At 38.3% G+C, this 17,137-nt stretch overlaps 3 protein-coding genes across 3 annotated transcripts in view; 1 reads left to right on the top strand and 2 right to left on the bottom strand.

Moving 5' to 3' along the window:
* Window positions 1-873: 873 nt before the first annotated feature.
* LOC136238494 (RING-box protein 1) lies at window positions 874-4,601 on the bottom strand. The gene is made up of 5 exons (XM_066029026.1): window positions 4,459-4,601; window positions 4,370-4,397; window positions 4,268-4,318; window positions 2,360-2,516; window positions 874-1,002 (listed from the first exon to the last, which is right to left on the bottom strand). The coding sequence occupies exons 1-5, from the start codon at window positions 4,546-4,548 to the stop codon at window positions 990-992; spliced, it is 339 nt and encodes a 112-aa protein (XP_065885098.1). The 5' UTR covers window positions 4,549-4,601; the 3' UTR covers window positions 874-989.
* Window positions 4,602-4,632: 31 nt separating this feature from the next.
* Window positions 4,633-7,660, top strand: LOC136238489 (myb-like protein I). The gene is made up of 2 exons (XM_066029021.1): window positions 4,633-5,050; window positions 5,627-7,660. Exons 1-2 carry the CDS (start codon window positions 4,700-4,702, stop codon window positions 7,454-7,456), a joined length of 2,181 nt encoding a protein of 726 aa, XP_065885093.1. The 5' UTR covers window positions 4,633-4,699; the 3' UTR covers window positions 7,457-7,660.
* Window positions 7,556-17,137, bottom strand: part of LOC136238487 (cytoplasmic FMR1-interacting protein 2-like) — a 52,555-nt gene continuing 42,973 nt past the window's right edge. Inside the window, exons 17-26 of the mRNA XM_066029017.1 lie at window positions 13,769-14,088; window positions 12,722-12,815; window positions 12,351-12,494; window positions 11,832-11,922; window positions 10,885-11,015; window positions 9,245-9,317; window positions 8,905-8,999; window positions 8,376-8,614; window positions 7,901-8,048; window positions 7,556-7,850 (exon numbers count right to left, since the gene is read on the bottom strand). Of these exons, the coding sequence (XP_065885089.1) occupies window positions 7,692-7,850; window positions 7,901-8,048; window positions 8,376-8,614; window positions 8,905-8,999; window positions 9,245-9,317; window positions 10,885-11,015; window positions 11,832-11,922; window positions 12,351-12,494; window positions 12,722-12,815; window positions 13,769-14,088 (1,494 nt within the window). The 3' untranslated portion in view covers window positions 7,556-7,691. The remainder of the gene's footprint in view (window positions 7,851-7,900; window positions 8,049-8,375; window positions 8,615-8,904; window positions 9,000-9,244; window positions 9,318-10,884; window positions 11,016-11,831; window positions 11,923-12,350; window positions 12,495-12,721; window positions 12,816-13,768; window positions 14,089-17,137) is intronic.

Raw genomic sequence — 17,137 nt, forward strand, 5'->3', positions numbered from 1 at the left:
TATATTCATAGACACTAGAAAGGACTGCTTCTTTCCTTTCCATGGCAAGGAAGTTATTAAATGAATTTAATTAAGATACAGACAATATAATGACTTCATCTCTGCATGTCAACAGTAAAAGCAATTAGCATGCATGCAGCTACCATGGCAATTGTGTGTGCTGAATTTGTTAGGTATCACTTAAAAATTGTGACTACAGCAAGTAGTAACCATTTATGGAGGTTACTAAAGCAAATGAGATACCACCCTAGTAATGTTATAGTTGACCACTTAACAAAACCATATATAGGACATCTTGAGCTCAAATTTTATGTACTTTTTTCTGGTGTGGTGACATAAACATGAAGTATATAGCATGCAAAACCTTTTTAGCAAGCGTGGCATTATAGCAAACCGTTTGGTGACAAGTTCTGGTTTCATATTTACTGGTAAATGAGGAAATGGTCTTTACTGTCAAGTGACACAAATACTTGGCCCCAAAGTGCAAGCCTCTTACAGAGTTGTCCTCTATATATGAGCTGGCTTGATTTCAGACAGGACATCAATGTGTCTGGAGCAATTATTAAATCAGATAGGGTATAATCTGTGGGGGAGGGTGCTATCCATGATCTAATCGGATTTCCTTTTTCCCATAAGGAAAGTAGTTGTCACATTCTGCTTTAGTGATTAATTACTTGAAACTGAAAAGTTTAGCACACACCAAGTTGAATGCATATGTGCAAGGCAAGCTGCAACACTTATATTATACTGTGAAGTATATGCATTTCTTCATTTGATGTTCAGTTAGTTCTCTTTGATTTCAGATAGACATCATCATGCCATTTCCTTTCAAGTAAGGAAAGAGATTATCTCAATGTGTGTAGCATTGTGGTATGAAATTAACAAACATTATTAAATTGATTCAAGTGGAAGACATGTATACATATTACAGATAAATACAGTCGGTTCAAATCATTATTAGTTAACAGTGCATGGATTCTTCTTGCCTCTTAATGTCCATACCTGTAGTAAAGAAGAAGAAAAGGTCGTGATGTTCTCATTGTTGTGCATGAGCTAAACCAGAAAACATACCAAGCTACAAGTATAGTTGAGTAAACAATGTTGTAGTTGTATATACCTTGGCTCTAATGGGTTCTGTTATTATAAATCATCATGTTTTGGTGTTGCTTACAGTTTTATCATGTAAATTCTTAGAAAGAAAGAAAGGAGGTTGAAAACTGTTGGGTCTGTTTATGTGGGCTGTTTATGGTCTAGTTAGTGTGCTACAATTGCCCACTATTCACATTTGTCCACCAGCTGGCTGGTTCTGTGTGTATGCTAGACTGTAAGGGATCTGTGTGGTGTACACTCCTACAATTCAATGGTCATCTGATAACTATCCAAAGTTACCATCATCAACCACCAATTGGATTCATAGGTTAACAAGCCAGCTTCAAATTTACCACAAGGGATGATGGTAATAAATTATGTCTAACCAATAAATATAAATTTCGTGAAAATGAAAATCAAACTACCACAACCTGCCTGCTGGTAGCTTATACAGAACTGGCACAATTTCACTGAATGTTATGCATGCTAATTCTAGAAAGGTAACAGTTTCTTCGAAAGCTTACCAGGAACTAATGTACAGCTTCAAGCAGAAACCATATAGAAGATACACAAAACTTGGAACTTTGAAATCATAGCTACTCCAAGCATGTCCGGATAGCCAGGGCTAAAACTTGATATACCAATTTGTAACTTGAACAAGTTTGGTGGTCAGGGAGCTATCAAGGTAAGATACAAGTTTTACTGGTCCTTGTTTTTCAACGCCTATATACCAAGCTAATGATAACATGCCTTGTGTAATGAGATCCTTTTGCTACTGACAAAGCTTGTCAGAGGAATTACAGGTATCAACTTTGGTCATTCAATTTTTGGCAGCTTCCATTTTATGGATTGACAATGAAAAGAGTGCTAATTGAATACCCATTTATGTGGTGAATTATCAATAGTTTGATGTTGCCCAGTGATAATCAGATGGCGGAATGTTCACAGCACACAGTTATTTACAATCCCAGCATTGGTTTTAACACTGAAATATTAGCTATTAAGTCAACAAGCTCTAATTACCATGGTACTTGAGATACATATACACAAAAACACGACACTGCATATCTTACCTTTTAACATCCATTAATGTTACTGGGAGGACATACAGACCTGAAAGTTTCAGAGCTCCAGAGTAGCGGTAAATACTGAAAGTTCCAGGTCTCTATGTTTCTCCCAAACGACTATACGAATCTTTGAAACCACATGTAGTAACTCAAATGTGCGTAACAAAGTAGTTACATTTCGCATACATGAATGCATATCTTACTTGTGGAATTCCCACTCTCGGTTGTCAAGTGGACACACCTGCCTGGTCTTCAGCCATCGTGATATGCAGTGGAAGTGAAAGGCATGATTACAGACACCCCAAGCTACTGTGCACTCTTCACTGGTCACTGATGCTTGGTTGGCTTGACATTCAATGCCTACACAATGAACATACATGCACCAACACATACACAATGAATAGCTGTGCACTGTAAATCTAATAAAGGTGGACATGACATTCTAGTTTTATAATAAGCATGTTTGGGATCCACAACTCATTTCAATGGTAAAAGGTACAAAGTCATATCTTCTAATACTTAGCGGTTGTTTTGAGGCTTTTTGTACCTTTATTATGACAGTACCTATCATCGCACTTGGGGTACCCACCTTCCTTGGTATTCATTGTTACATACCAGCACTGCACAGAATTGTTAGCAAGCAAATCCAATAACTATAAGCATCCAATACCTCAATGTATATTCCAGTAACTCATATAGCCGGTTTCATCAGAAGAAAAATATAACAGAGCGTCCAGTGACATAGCCCATATCTATGCACATTTAATTGCTTTATAACAGAATCGTTTTCTTAGAAGTAGTACTAACCAACCAATATTAGATCACACTATGGTTGAGACACTTACTATATAAACAGAGAACTCTATGATATAAACAGTGAACCTGTTTTAATGGCAATCTTAACCAAGGTGATTTCAGTCAACACAATTTGTCCATCATTCCATCTCTAGTCTGGTACTAACTTGACTTCACAGCATGCTAATAGCATCATCGGAAACTCCTATTCCAAGTAAAGTGCTTTATTCTGCATTCCCATTCAAATGCAGTGTCTTGGTATCTCAATCTTGATGATATATATATGACATGATGCCTGGACCCAGTCTTAACACTCACACTTAAAAACGCATCATAGATTAAATTGAAATTTCTTTAAACATACAAGTAAGTACAACCACTGAAGTCTAAAGGTTAATAGGTGGGTGTACAAAATTAGGATAAGTTAGGGCCAAGCTACCAACTATAAACCATGGTCCATATATGACAACAAAACAGCAATTTAATCACCTCCATCACAGAAAACTTAACTAGCTTAGTAGGTTAATTTGAAAGGCGCACTATCTTTACTATACTCTTATTTTCTATAGCAATTTAAATCCATTTTTAAAACAAAGGACTGATTTTGTTTACACTATGGCTACACAGCTTCCCTCTACAGTTTTTGAAACAGTTTTCTTGGTTAAGACAAAGTACTAATTGCATTCTGTTTTTACCATACTTGTAGCACACATGGGGAAAGGAAGCATTACAAATAATAAGCCTAAGAGTGATGTCAGTTTTTACTAGACCACAGGAGGTTAACAGGAAAACTTGAAGGCAGTTGGCCACATTATAATTAATGGCTTAACATATAAAGTATTTCCCCATACACTATTGCAGTGAGATAAATGAGTTTACAACCAAAGCCTATTCCATAGTATTTACTAAGCATGCATAGCACTCAAATCATACTAGCCTATAGACAAATGTGTATTAGTGCTGGTGATTGATAGAAAATATAAACTGTATAGGGTCTGGTCTTTTTTTAATCGACTACTCGTTCTATTGCTCAAAAGCAGTGTTAGAAGGCATATGTGATAACCGTCTGTTACTTGAAGCCTACTCAATGCTATAGACTCCAACAGTAGATGCTCAGATCAATAAACGCTATACAGAGAAAGTAGGACCACGTGACACTAGTCAGACATAATGAAAGTACTAGTGCTTGTAATGCATTTCTGGAGCTACTTGTAGATCACCCATTAACTACTACATTCAAAATGTTAAGTGGCCACTTCAATGTGACACCAACGTATATTTATGGCAGCTTTTCAAACGTATACATGTCAACTTACACAAATCCATGATGTGGTTACGGCAAATGGCACAATTGTCCACGACTATGTCTGAGGGGTAAATATGATGTACATTTAAATGGGAAATAATTTATGGCTTACCCCACGCCCATAGCGCCACAGCATTCCACTGGAGAGGGAAGATTAAGAACAGTGTAAACACGCTGACACTAGGTACGTATTTTGATAACCTTTTTCACTTCAAATCGTTTTTTGGTTTTCCCACCAGAGGAGGAAGGCCCAGGTCCTTCACCCAAGTCCACTTCCATACCCTCAGCCATGACAAAACGCGTTATTTAGAATAGCGCGCATCCAATAAGCTCCGGAAACTACTCTACAAATTTAAACCATTACATAAGGGATATGTGAAGACTTTTTCCCCTTAATATACGGATTATTTAAAGGATCTTCCTGGTTTTATAAAAAGGAGAAATGCCGACAACAACCAGAATAGATAAGGACCCTAACAACAGGCTAGATGCTAGCTTTATGAGTAATTTTCACGACGAGGTGGACGTTGAAAGAAGATTGATGCTATTTTGCCAACATCATCGTAATTGTAGTACTAAGTATCAAGACACTATAGCGTACAGAAGATTGGCAGAGGAGCAAAGGTCTAAGGCACTGTTAGAGAAATTTAAAGAGTCTACGAAGAAAGACGCCATAACTTTATCCCAAGAAAAGCCGTCGAAACCGAAAGCGTCTACTGTTAAACCGGAGCAACAGCAAGCAAGCAACGATCACTCAAAAAGCCAACAAGTAACTCTACCAGAATCTAACAAGGTATAAACACTGTACACAAAACTGCATGTGATGTTGGTACTGTATCTTCTGTGTCTGTTTGAATTTCCGCCATCAAAGAGAATTGGATGTCGCCGCTTATTAACGATACCTCATTTGTTGATGTGTGTAGCTTTGTTAATCTACCGCATCTAATCGGCGCCTTCCAATTTTGGCTAGTGCGCAAAACTGTTAAAGCTTACATGCTTTACAGAATTTGGCACTGGTGTTTTACAAAGTTGGTAAAGATTTTTATGTTTAGTTTGAAAACGTGTTGCACATCTGCACGTCTGGACACAACTGCTTGCATGCTGCCAGAATAGGTAAATTAAAAATCGTTACCTCAAGCTAAAGCCATATTCATTGGCTTTAACTCAACCTCTTGTGGTAAGAGGATTGCTGGCCTAAGTTATGAGGTTTTGCTCACAACACAATACGTTTATGGCTTGCAAGTACATTCCTTACTTCAGTTCTATCATGTCCCATGTCCATAAACACCTATCTTAAATCTTCTGCATTTGTGGTGTGGTATAGCTGTGGTTGTTGATGTATTTTAGCCACTGTTAATGTCTATTCCAGGAAACCTTTTCCTCTGAACACAAGCAAGAATTGTGTGCTGAAATTGATTCAAGCATTCAGTCATCTTTGTCAGTAACAATTAACAGAAATATCTCTCCTTTATCCGGAGTTGTTAAACAGGAAGAAGGGGGGGCATCTTCTAGTTGTGTACACAAACCCACGGACACTGTTAGTAAATCGTCACCGCTGGATTTATCTTCCCACCAACAGCATATACACCAAAGTATGGGAGTGTGTGATTCTAATGGAACTTCTCCTTATAGTGAGGTGAAAAACACTTCCAACTCAAGCAGAAAAGGTAGTTTGAGTAATATGTCTTTCGTTGGACTATCGGGTAACCCTGATGATGAACTAAACCTCAATGCTAAAGATTTTATTGAGAGCACAGCAATCACATTGTTACCTAGCGTAGATGCAGACACCCAACCTGATCCTTTACCAATGAAAAAGCCTGCCGAACCCAAATCATTACTCCCTCAACAGCAACCACAATCACTACATACTAGCAGCAACAGGAATGATGATTTATCATTAGCACATGAAAATGATGTTGAAAGAGGAATGACAGAATTTAGTAAAGTTATGGATCTTATCATCAAAAGGGAAGAAGGAGCAGCGAATCCTAGCCGACATAATTCAGGCAGCTCCTTTAATCAACTGACGGATCTGCGTTTGCAATCATCATCAAGCAATGATGACCTTACTGGTAATGGAACCGGTTCTTCCCCGCCTCCTTATCCCGGCACCAATGGGTCGGCATTAAAAAGAGCTGCCCAACAGCTGGCGAGCACGAAGGACAAGTACTTGCAACAGCAACAACAAATGGCAGTAAATATTAACCAGCCTCCAAACCCTAATGGAACTCAGGTTACTCAACCACCTACACCAATGGCTGCAGGTACAGTAATAGCAGAAAAAAATTGGCAGCAGCAACAGCAACAATTGTTGGCAGCTAAACAGCAGCAGCAGCAGCAACAACAACAACAGCAGCAACAACAACAGCTGATAGCAGCTCATCAGATTCAGCAGCAGCAGCAACAGAATAAAATGAGAGGGAAAGTACAGCAACAGCAAACACAGCAGCAGTATGACGTTTTCAAGTCTGCATCTCCGAATGTTACCATTGTGAGTCGTGACACTTACCGTAGCACAGCCATGACCATGCATCAACAACAGTCACCAAACATTGTGGTACACCCCAGCACCATGGCGGCTATGAATCACCAGATGCACATGATGCATGCGAATACTCAGTCAGTACAAACTATGGGACAACCAAGTCTAATGCATCAACAACACCCTGTCACCATCTCCTTGTCAAGAAATCAGCCACAAGTTTATGCACCAATGCCCAGTGCTGGCCCATACGTTGGAGCAGCTGTAGATCCTCATACTGTGAACAGGAGTAACTCCGTAGCATTCAGTGGAATTGACAGTCAACATTTTTACCAACAACAGCAACGGAGACATAGTTTACCCCCCCAGATACCCACGGCAGTTCACCAGGGACACTGGCAACAACAGCAACAGGATGTTCTCTTGGATGGTGGTTATAACTCAGTCATGGCAGCTGATGCACATCACCAGTACAGTATGGCTGGCCAGAAACGAAGCCAATCTTATTTGCCACCTCAAGTTGTTGTAGCAAAGCGCCACAGCTTTCAACACATGCCTGTCTCACATGCAATGGTACAAGCCAGCTATCAACAGCAACCACACACAAACACAATGTTAAATAGCGAAATGGGACAACCTATGTATAACAATGCCATGGTAGATCCTTTATTATCATTCGAAGGCCGAGGTGATCTTTTTGGTGCACCCTTATAGACCCACCCCACACACCATTTTATTTGTTTTGTATATGTGTATATATTTCAGTATTATGCACTTGTAAATATTTTTGTTTTATTATATTATTTCTGTCTATTTCTAGTGTACATAATTATTCAATTGCATTTTTTTTCTGTTAAGCAGGTATGCATATTATTGTGTAGTTTCAACAAAGAATAAAAATATAGTTTATTTCCTAAATATATATAACCACAAGTTATATAACATCTAGTTAAATTGTTGTGCTAATTGACTGGGGCATTGGAGGAGGAAACTCCCTGATTTGAGTGGCAATAATGTCGCTCGAAGACAGGTGCTTTGTGAGAATGCTGAAAATCTGATCATTCAAGTCCTTGAACAGGCGTATCCTTTCCACAAGCTTCTTGCCAGACTAAAAGGAGAGAGAAATTGATCGGTAATCAAGATAAAGAGAGTATTTACCATTCCATGGACGTCCCCATCTTGCGAATCAACTTCATGAACGCGTGAGAGATGATAGCAAAAATCCAATGCTTCAAATTTCTTCTGCTGTCCAAGTAGCATCACCAGTGTACAGCCAGCCCACTGCAATCCCTCGCCAAAGCACTCCCTAAACGGATTACCATGTTAGTGCCATGACTAAAACAAGACAATATTTGCTCTGATGTGGTCAAAAGCCTTACACATCATCCCATTATCTGATTCATTAAGTTGCAATAATTGTCGGTGAGCTCTTAACAATGTAAATGTAATGGCCAATATAAACGCTGCCGCAGACAAAGGTGCCAAAATAAAACCAACCAGTGCCATCAACCCATCAAATGATTACTCCACTATGTAAACCAAAAGAGCTCTAGGCTTTAATTTCAGGTGTTGATTAGCATACAAAATGTCATGAAATAAACACAGTTAGGTAAGCACCACACAAGAAACTTACTCTGGTGTTAGTTCTCCTTTTTTTAATGGCATACAGTAAACGAATTGGATGGCACTCCAGAGGCGATGAAATTCATTGCACTCATCAATGTTCATTACTCCATTCAATGGCACCTTCCCGGATAGAATAGGGTCACTGAGGAAGCTCTTGATTCGTCTCATAACAACTTCAAACATTGACAAGCCACGACACAGTCGCTCCTTTGTGAGTAAATTGCAGTCCTTGGCATTTGAGGCTTGCTACAATAGAAATGAAACAATACAAATCAACATTTGAGCATGAATAGCATCTCTATAATTACAGGTAGTTTGGGAAAGCAATCCTTAAAAAGGGCTGTAACTTAATTAACAAGAGCAAAGGCTTATACCACATTATGTAATACCCTTACATAAGAGCACAAAGTGACATACTGACCAACACACTAATTGTGTACACTGTTACATGCATGGACACATGGTGATGTACAGGCATGCACGTACACTTGCACATATACACACACGCACGCACGCACGCACGCACACACACATACTTGTTTTGTTCCATGCTTCTCAACAAGAGACACCAGGTGAATATTAGCATATTGACGTTCCATTTCCTGCAGTACCATCTCAGCACTTTGGTTTTCTGTAGCAGTACACAAACAATATTGATCAGTACTCATAAGGCCTCCATACAATGATGTTAATTATGATCTAAGCTATCGATTAACAGGTGCACTAAAACTATTTTAAAATCACTTCAAACCTTAAGGATTAAATCATTACACCAAGCAAGAAGTGAAGCCGTTAAACTTTTAGTTTACTGTTACACAATAAATTACAGGAACTTCAATAAAAAGAAACTACACAAAGTATAATGGAGTTACTAACCCTTGACAAAAGGACGTGGATAGACTCCTTGGAATGGAGCAGCCTGCAGTAAATCCATCACTTCTTCTTGTGCCTGTTAAAAAGAACAGTTGAGGTCAGGTTAAGAATTATGTAAACAATTTCCTTGTATACTACAGGAAACAATGACTTGATAGAATCATTTACAATTACAGCCAACAAAATACTGTAAACATTCAAACATACTCATAGCCTGAAACAGACGTTGCTAGGTGATCAAAAAGGAGTGGATTTGCATTAGGATTGACATTAGCGTGTGTGGGAGAGAACTGATGTCAAAGTGTTCTAGGCAGGCAACTAATTGTATTGTAGTTGAGTCATGCATGAACTCGCCCCTCCCTGTGACACAGATGTGCAGGACTCTGGTTGTATGTTAATAAACCACTGGATGACAGTAAAAGGATTCACAAAAACCATAATGGGTTTCTTTCTAAACTAAATTCAAAGTTTAATTTTTCATTTTCTACCACAAAACAAGAAATATATACAAGTGCGTCAGAAAGAGGAAGTATGTAAAACAATACTGTTTACATGAGACAGACAGCTGGTTTTTGTTTTCAGGCAAAGTAAGCATCACTAAAAGAATACTAACAAAATTTATCCACAATATGGCTTAATACCCTCAGAGCAAATAGTCTAGTAGCTGGCATGCTAACATGCTGTAGAAATATTTCATATTTCCTAGGCAACCAAATACACTGGCTCTAGTATGCATGAAACAATTGGATGATAAGTGGTTAAGGATGTTACTGTGTTTCCTAGCAACTATACTCTCACATGGAATGGACTTCCTTGAATAGCTGAAACAGATAAAGACAGTTCCAGTTTGATATCACCTTTATGGAATAGAATGTTTTCATATCCTTCCTGATAGTCAACAAATAAAAAAGGTCTTCCTTTTTATATGAAGTTGTTGCACGTACCAGATACAACAGTGATATAAATCTGGAACCAAAAAACCTATGTTTGGGACATGGACTGGACTAATGGACTTTTTTTGTTTACACATTTTAAGGGTGGAGTTACTAAGTACTCGGATGACTTAAGCTTGTCAGTGCTATGTGAAAATATGACACTTTTTAAACCCTAAAGTAGCTGTAGGGTCCAATCACATGTATTCTATTTTGACACTGTATGACAATATCTACTCTGCTTTATATGTAGCTCGGATATTGTAGATACCCAAACAGTTCCAACTTTATATATGGCAACTAATTATCACAGGAGTCCATGATATGTGTCTGGGGTTGCGAAAACAGGATGTGGGCACATTAATTTGCCTATTTTTTCAAATATTATAACCGACAACACTACGCAATGATCATGTTTTTCACTCTTAGCTAAATGGCTTGTTAGTATAAGTTAGATATATATTCCAGTAATCCTGAGGTAATGAAGTACATCGTAGCATATATTTGTTGATTTTGAACACACTTAAAATGTGGTCTTTGAAAACAGGTGACCACTGAGTAAGTACCTGTCCATATAGACAATTAGCCTAAGAGTATGTTGTAAACAAATATCCCACACTTAAAATTTAAATTAAATATACCACAATTGGCTTCTATAATGGCTGACAGAAATATAATATAAACTAGCAAATTAAAAAAAATTAATCTTACCAGTGCTTTTTCCAGCAGCAAACAAAATAGAATCGTATTCCCAATTTCCTTGAAACTCTGGAACACCTCAGTACGAAGGTCCCGATACTGTATGACAGGTGTCAACTGAGCATAGTAGAACTCGAACACTCCTAAAAAAAAAACAAAAAAAATCAGGACTACAAGAAAACAGTGAGGGATGGAGGATGGAGGATGGGATCAGTCAGAAAAGCTTCTGACATTAAAGCTTTAGGCTAAAGTTTAAAATCTAGGACTTTTAACCAGGCAAGCAAGCCTGAGTTCTCCCAGAAATGAGGCAATTCGCAATAACGACACTCTTAGAACAGAGCATTCAAAGTTTGTACATATGAATGTACACTTATACTGACTGAATGAATATTGACAACACTCATGCACACTCACTCATGAACACTCACTCATGCACACTCACTCATGAACACTCACTCATGCACACTCACTCATGAACACTCAGAAGCTAACACCCAGATATTAAAGAATTAACAGGCTAATTAATAGAGTAAATCAAATTGTAGAAAGAAGGATTCATCATGCACTGAGAAGGATTATTATGTTAAAGTAACCTAGTTTTGTCAGCTGGATGAAAACAGAGGCAGATTCATTGATGTGTTGATACTCCAGCTGCACATGACATGGTTACAAGAGTTGAGACTGAGTATAATAGCATATCACTTAGTAGACAATTATAAGTGCCACATGACAACTCTGGTTTGTTAAATATATTCAGTGTAGTTTGCTTGAAACTGCTTTTCACCATGGACAAGTGTCTCAATTATCAACGTGTCCTTACTAGGGAGGTGTCCTGATTTCAGGGGTCTAAATGTGTATACACTAATACAAATGGGACCATGGATAAGTGTCCCAATTATCAAGGTGTACTTATACTCTTCAGGGGTGTAAAATGTGTGTGTACTTGTACAGTGACTTACCCTTTGTTCCGTACTCATATCTGGGTAGCTTACATTTTGGAGGAAGGCCATCCATCAAAGCTTGTACATAAGGGATGATATTATTCTTCACCTACAAGGAGAATACACCTCTGACGTAGGAAGTGTTATGGAATTCCATAACAGCTACTACATATCCTGCCAATGCTCCCACCATAAATTTAAAAAAAAAAAAAACTTTAATAAAAAAAAAAACTTTTTTAAAAGCCATATAATTTTTCACAAAGTGCCAAGTGCCATGACCTCTGTCACATTTCAGCATGACTGGTGTGATGCAATAGTTCAGTGATGTAACAGGACAAGCCTATGATGTAATAGTGTGGTAATGATGTAAGAATGTGGTTTACATTTATGACATCATTAACTAAAAGAAACAGCCCCTTGTAATTTCCTTTCAATTAATATACTTAATCAGTTTTAATAAAGCAAAACAATACATCTTTACAAACTGCTACCAAATAAGGAAGCAGACACAATTGTTAAGAATTTCAAGTCACTTACAGTTCCTTCCATGATGTTCAGAAGTTGTTCCAATACCATGGCAATACCCTGGTAACCGAGCAAGCGAGTTATGGCGGCAAAGTGTTCCGGCCCAACAAAGTTCTCAAAAAGCTTGACAATAGAACTATAAGCCTCTCTGAGTGCCTAGAATGATAATAAGAAACAATGGAGTAGTGCATAACATACAGAGAGATAGGGAACAAATACAAATACAGTACGTGACACTACACATATACACACACACACATACCATACACTACACTATACTACACACACATTACACACACGCACGCACGCACGCACGCACCCACACACACACGCACACACACACACACACACACACACACACACACTACACTACACACACACACCTTAGTTCCATATAATAACATGTTTATTCCAGGTCCTTTGGGAGGATTCTCTCTTTCTGCAGTCTCAGCAAAGGAATATTTAGACTTAACAAACCTGCAGAGGACAACACAACAGCAATACTACACATTAATAAGGGAATTATCACCCTTACAACACAGTATAGCTGACAGCCACACCCTGTACAGCCATACTAAACTTCCTCAACAGCTGAAACAAAGTGTAATTGCAATTTAATTGGCCAGAATTTGTATTCAATTTGTACGCCTGACACTTTTACAGCCATTTCAAGGAATTACTGAATGACTGCACTAATTACACCAATAGAAATGTCATTTGAATAATTAAGATACCTCTTAGTCCTGGTAACCAGACAACATCTTGGATACAAGTTCTTAGAGGGTTGCTAGCCTCGAGTATATGATAATGTTTAACAAATTTTCATAAGTGGATCACTACATAAACAGAGCCACAGTTTGGCTTGTATCCAACACTGTTGTTAAGGAACATGTAGCCATAAAGTGGTTGCATTCTGTGAGTTAAGACAAACCAGTGTGTGTATTACTATTGGATGTGCTCTTAAGAGTTTTGTATGGAATAATTATATGGTTAACTGACTTGGCAGGCACATATGCATACCACTGCACACACACACACAACACACACACACACAACACGCATGATTTTGGCTACCGTGCGTGAACCAGCACTGGGATATTTGTGTGTTACTCAGGTGCTAAGAGACAACATAACAATATCCTACTGGGGAAGGACTAGTAACCCGCAGGAGGCTGTACCGTCTCTCACAGAAGGTGTGGATGCCTAAAGTCCCACCTGGACCTTCACCTATTTAGACAGTTGGGCATTTACTTCCCCAGTTTACACCAGGTACCCCATTGATGTTACAGCACCAGGTCACCATTAAACAAATAGGTAGACTGGAGCAATGTGGGTAACGTTTCTTGTTCAAGGAAACAACAACTGGGAATAAGCAGGCATTAAGCCAGGTATGCAAACGCAAACACACACATACATGCACACGCACATACCTGTCAGTGGTTGAATTATAGCTAAAGTTTGGTAAGAAGTCATAATGAAGCTCCCAGAACACGTGCAATGTGATACGTCCATGAGGAGCACTCACACCATGGTCCACTTCTCGTAACATTGACACAAATGGATCAAGAGCCACATATTCTGACAACATCTTGTGTGCAAGTCGGTTTATCTCTAGCAAGATATCCAGCTCTATGATTGAGCAAATGTCTCCACCTTCGAACTTCTGAATACCAACATCAATTGCCTTCAACATGCTGGCTCCCAGACGCTGGCTGAGTAGATGATTGAGGTTGATGGAGCGTCCAAGAAGCTGGAAGAGAAATAATGGCAAGTAAGAATAAGCAAAAAAAAAGTATTTGAGTTCTAACATTTAAGTTTAAATTAAACTATAGGCTCTACAGTTAGGATGCTCTATTATTTAGTGACTCATTATTCTACACTTCTGTTCATGACATAGACCAATTAAGGCTCTGTATTATCACCGAGTTCAAAGCACAGTGCCTTCAGATTATCACAGAGATAATATTATGACTGCAGTATACAGGTAGGTTCAGTGTAGAAACCATACATTGGTGACTACAACAATATTGTACTATATCACTAAATTATTTCATGACTGATGGAAAGTTCAACTTTGACACCTCAGAATTATCAATACTAAGTATACATACGGTCTAATTCTTCTTTAAGCCAAATATTTATGGGTCAAAATTTGCTAAGCAGGTGGCTGCATTAAACCAGTGGATTATAGGATTACAGTATAAATTTCTTATCCAGGAATAAAAATACTTAAGATGTGGCTTTTCTACACCAGTAACTCTTTAACAATGAGTATCACTGATTCTGTTTGTCAGGCTTCTTATATAAAATTGTGGCTAAATTGTGGCTAAATTGTGGTTCGATATATCGTGACTAAATGTGCAGAGCTTTACTAGTATTTAAAAAAAGAAAGGTTTGAACTATATTATGACAACTACTTGCAGAGTTATTCAACAAGGGGTAACTATGAAACAGACGTCTACTCATCTCAAAATGGCCTCCTGTAGATTACAGAAGTTTACTAGTATCACAACACTGACAATATCACGACCATGACAATTATCATATAGAACCATGTTCTCCAACGTGCTTAGTTCACATGGATCAAGCGAGGTATTACAAGTCAACAAGGAATTGGATGATCTGCTGCAATACAGGTAAAGTGTAGAAAGCCAGACCCATGGATCTGAATGCAAGCTCTCTAGACAAATCCTCTTCATTTTTGTACACGCAGATTTATAAGTGACATGCCTTTCTTCAATTTAAAGTAAATTACTACTTCTGGTAGCCTATGATGCTAGCTACAATGTTTTTCAGTAGTTTAAACACTCAAGTGGCCATTGAAAAAAAAAAAGACATTTCAGAAATTCATTACACCTGTAATCCAAACTGGCATGGATAAACCACTTTAAAGAAAAGCTTACCTGTCTTAAAGTTCAATACAGGCCTTCGTTACAGGCTACTTTTAGCATAAAATATTTGCTCACGTGGGTGTGGAAAGACAAACAAATATACGAACACACATTTTACAAAATAGTTTCAGGAAACCAGGCCTGTGGCTACCTGTGGGCATTGCTTGGTTTTAAAATACTGAATGAAAGTTATTTTTTAGCAATACTGCAGAGTAGTACTACTGCAAAGCCTGAAGTGCTCGCCTAATTGTAGACGATACTAATAAAGTTTAGTGCGTCATGATGCGCGCATATGAGTGTGTATATGCATGTATGTAGTGCGCGCCATGCGTGTGCATGCATGACTCTCATGTGTGCGTGCATCTGAGTGGCAGTTCCCTAGGCCCCCAAAGCTTATGCCATACAAATACAATATCACAAGTGGGAATTTCAAGCAGAGCACACAACACACACCACATGGTTAACTTCATCACATTCGGTATATGCTGAATCCCAGTCAATCCCTCGGAAAGCACACCCTGAAATTACAGGGCCTTTACTGTACTCCTGTTTCTTGTACATAAGTACGTAAAAGCGGGATCCATTACAGTGAACCAGTGTACTATGGACACCTTTTCAGTTACAACCAATCAATAGGGTCATGATTATCAAGGTGTCCTGATTTACAGGTCAGTTTATGTACTAGGATACTTTGGTTAGTGTCTGGATTATGTGGTGTCCAGTTCCTGTATTTCTACAGTTTATTTTCTTCTATCCTACTAGGGACCTGTGAGAAGGCTAAAGCCTGTGAATACAGGGAGTCAGAAACATGTAACTGAAACATTGAAGAATGCAGAAAAAATCCCAGACCCAGTGGTGACTTGATCCCCTGCAACATGCAGTCTAGGCACGTGCCAAAGGACCCACAACAGTTACTTTCATAAAGATCTAGTAGTACATTTTGCAAACATGTAAACAGAGAGATCTCCTCTAGCTTGTCCACTCATTAATTGTATTTATTAATCAGTCCGCTAATGATTACTGTTGATGGTAGCTAAGTAATTGTCAATGGTTATAAGGTGTAATTCCATATAACATATTAGGAACTACTCAACGTATATACTATGATGATGTGAAATGATGCAATAGTATTGTGTAATATGATGTCATGTAACAAGGTGCATATGTCATCAAAAGCTGACACGTATACCAGAAAAGCTATCAACACACATAGAAAAATGTTTTAAGACACGTAGCATAGAAGAGCTAGCGCTTTCACTAAGCACAGATTATGGTCGTGTGTATACTGAAAAGTGTGCTAGCTTAAGGAACACTGTACTCTTTTTTTTGATAAAAGAGCTTGCAATGTTGTATGCTAGTCATGTACCATCTTATACTGTACTTCTAGTAAAATAGTACCACAAGTGTCATCAGTGTAAAAACACAAGCTGAGTGATGAGTTGTATATCGTGATGTATTGTGTGCAATAATCGTGATAAGAAAATATCCTATATGGCACACCACTATAAGACACCACATTTATTATAAACACCGGAGGATAAAGTCAGTTTGCGTGGAACATGTTGAGTACAAAAATGTGCTAACTACTCAAGATGTAATGAAATATCGAAGGGAAAAATAATATTACACCAGCAAATTAACAGATATTCACGTCAACACAACCCAGCCCCACTCATTATCAAGACAACACACACAGGGGTGGTGGTGGGTGAGTGGGGAGCATTTGACAAATGAAGAGTAATTGTGGGAGCCGCCACTTGTTGCTAAACACAACTACTTCATAATTCATTACTGTAGCTTGTGGGGCTTCAATATTGAAATCCTCAGAAACTCAGGGGTACTGTTTCTGATAATTTTGTGACGGAGATACTGTGGGTAGCAAAATACTGTCAGTGAAACCATCATTGT

This window comes from Dysidea avara, chromosome 11 (assembly GCF_963678975.1).
Source record: "Dysidea avara chromosome 11, odDysAvar1.4, whole genome shotgun sequence".
Lineage (NCBI taxonomy): Eukaryota > Metazoa > Porifera > Demospongiae > Dictyoceratida > Dysideidae > Dysidea > Dysidea avara.

Excerpts from the sequence above, each read along its gene's own strand:
- LOC136238494 (XM_066029026.1), bottom strand. The coding sequence starts at position 4,548 with ATGGCTGAGGGTATGGAAGTGGACTTGGGTGAAGGACCTGGGCCTTCC. Across the intron at positions 4,398-4,458 it reads AACGATTTGAAGTGAAAAAG|TGGAATGCTGTGGCGCTATG; the intron begins GTTATCAAAATA and ends TTCCCTCTCCAG. Across the intron at positions 4,319-4,369 it reads TGTGGCGCTATGGGCGTGGG|ACATAGTCGTGGACAATTGT; the intron begins GTAAGCCATAAA and ends TTTACCCCTCAG.
- LOC136238489 (XM_066029021.1), top strand. The coding sequence starts at position 4,700 with ATGCCGACAACAACCAGAATAGATAAGGACCCTAACAACAGGCTAGAT. Across the intron at positions 5,051-5,626 it reads CTCTACCAGAATCTAACAAG|GAAACCTTTTCCTCTGAACA; the intron begins GTATAAACACTG and ends TGTCTATTCCAG.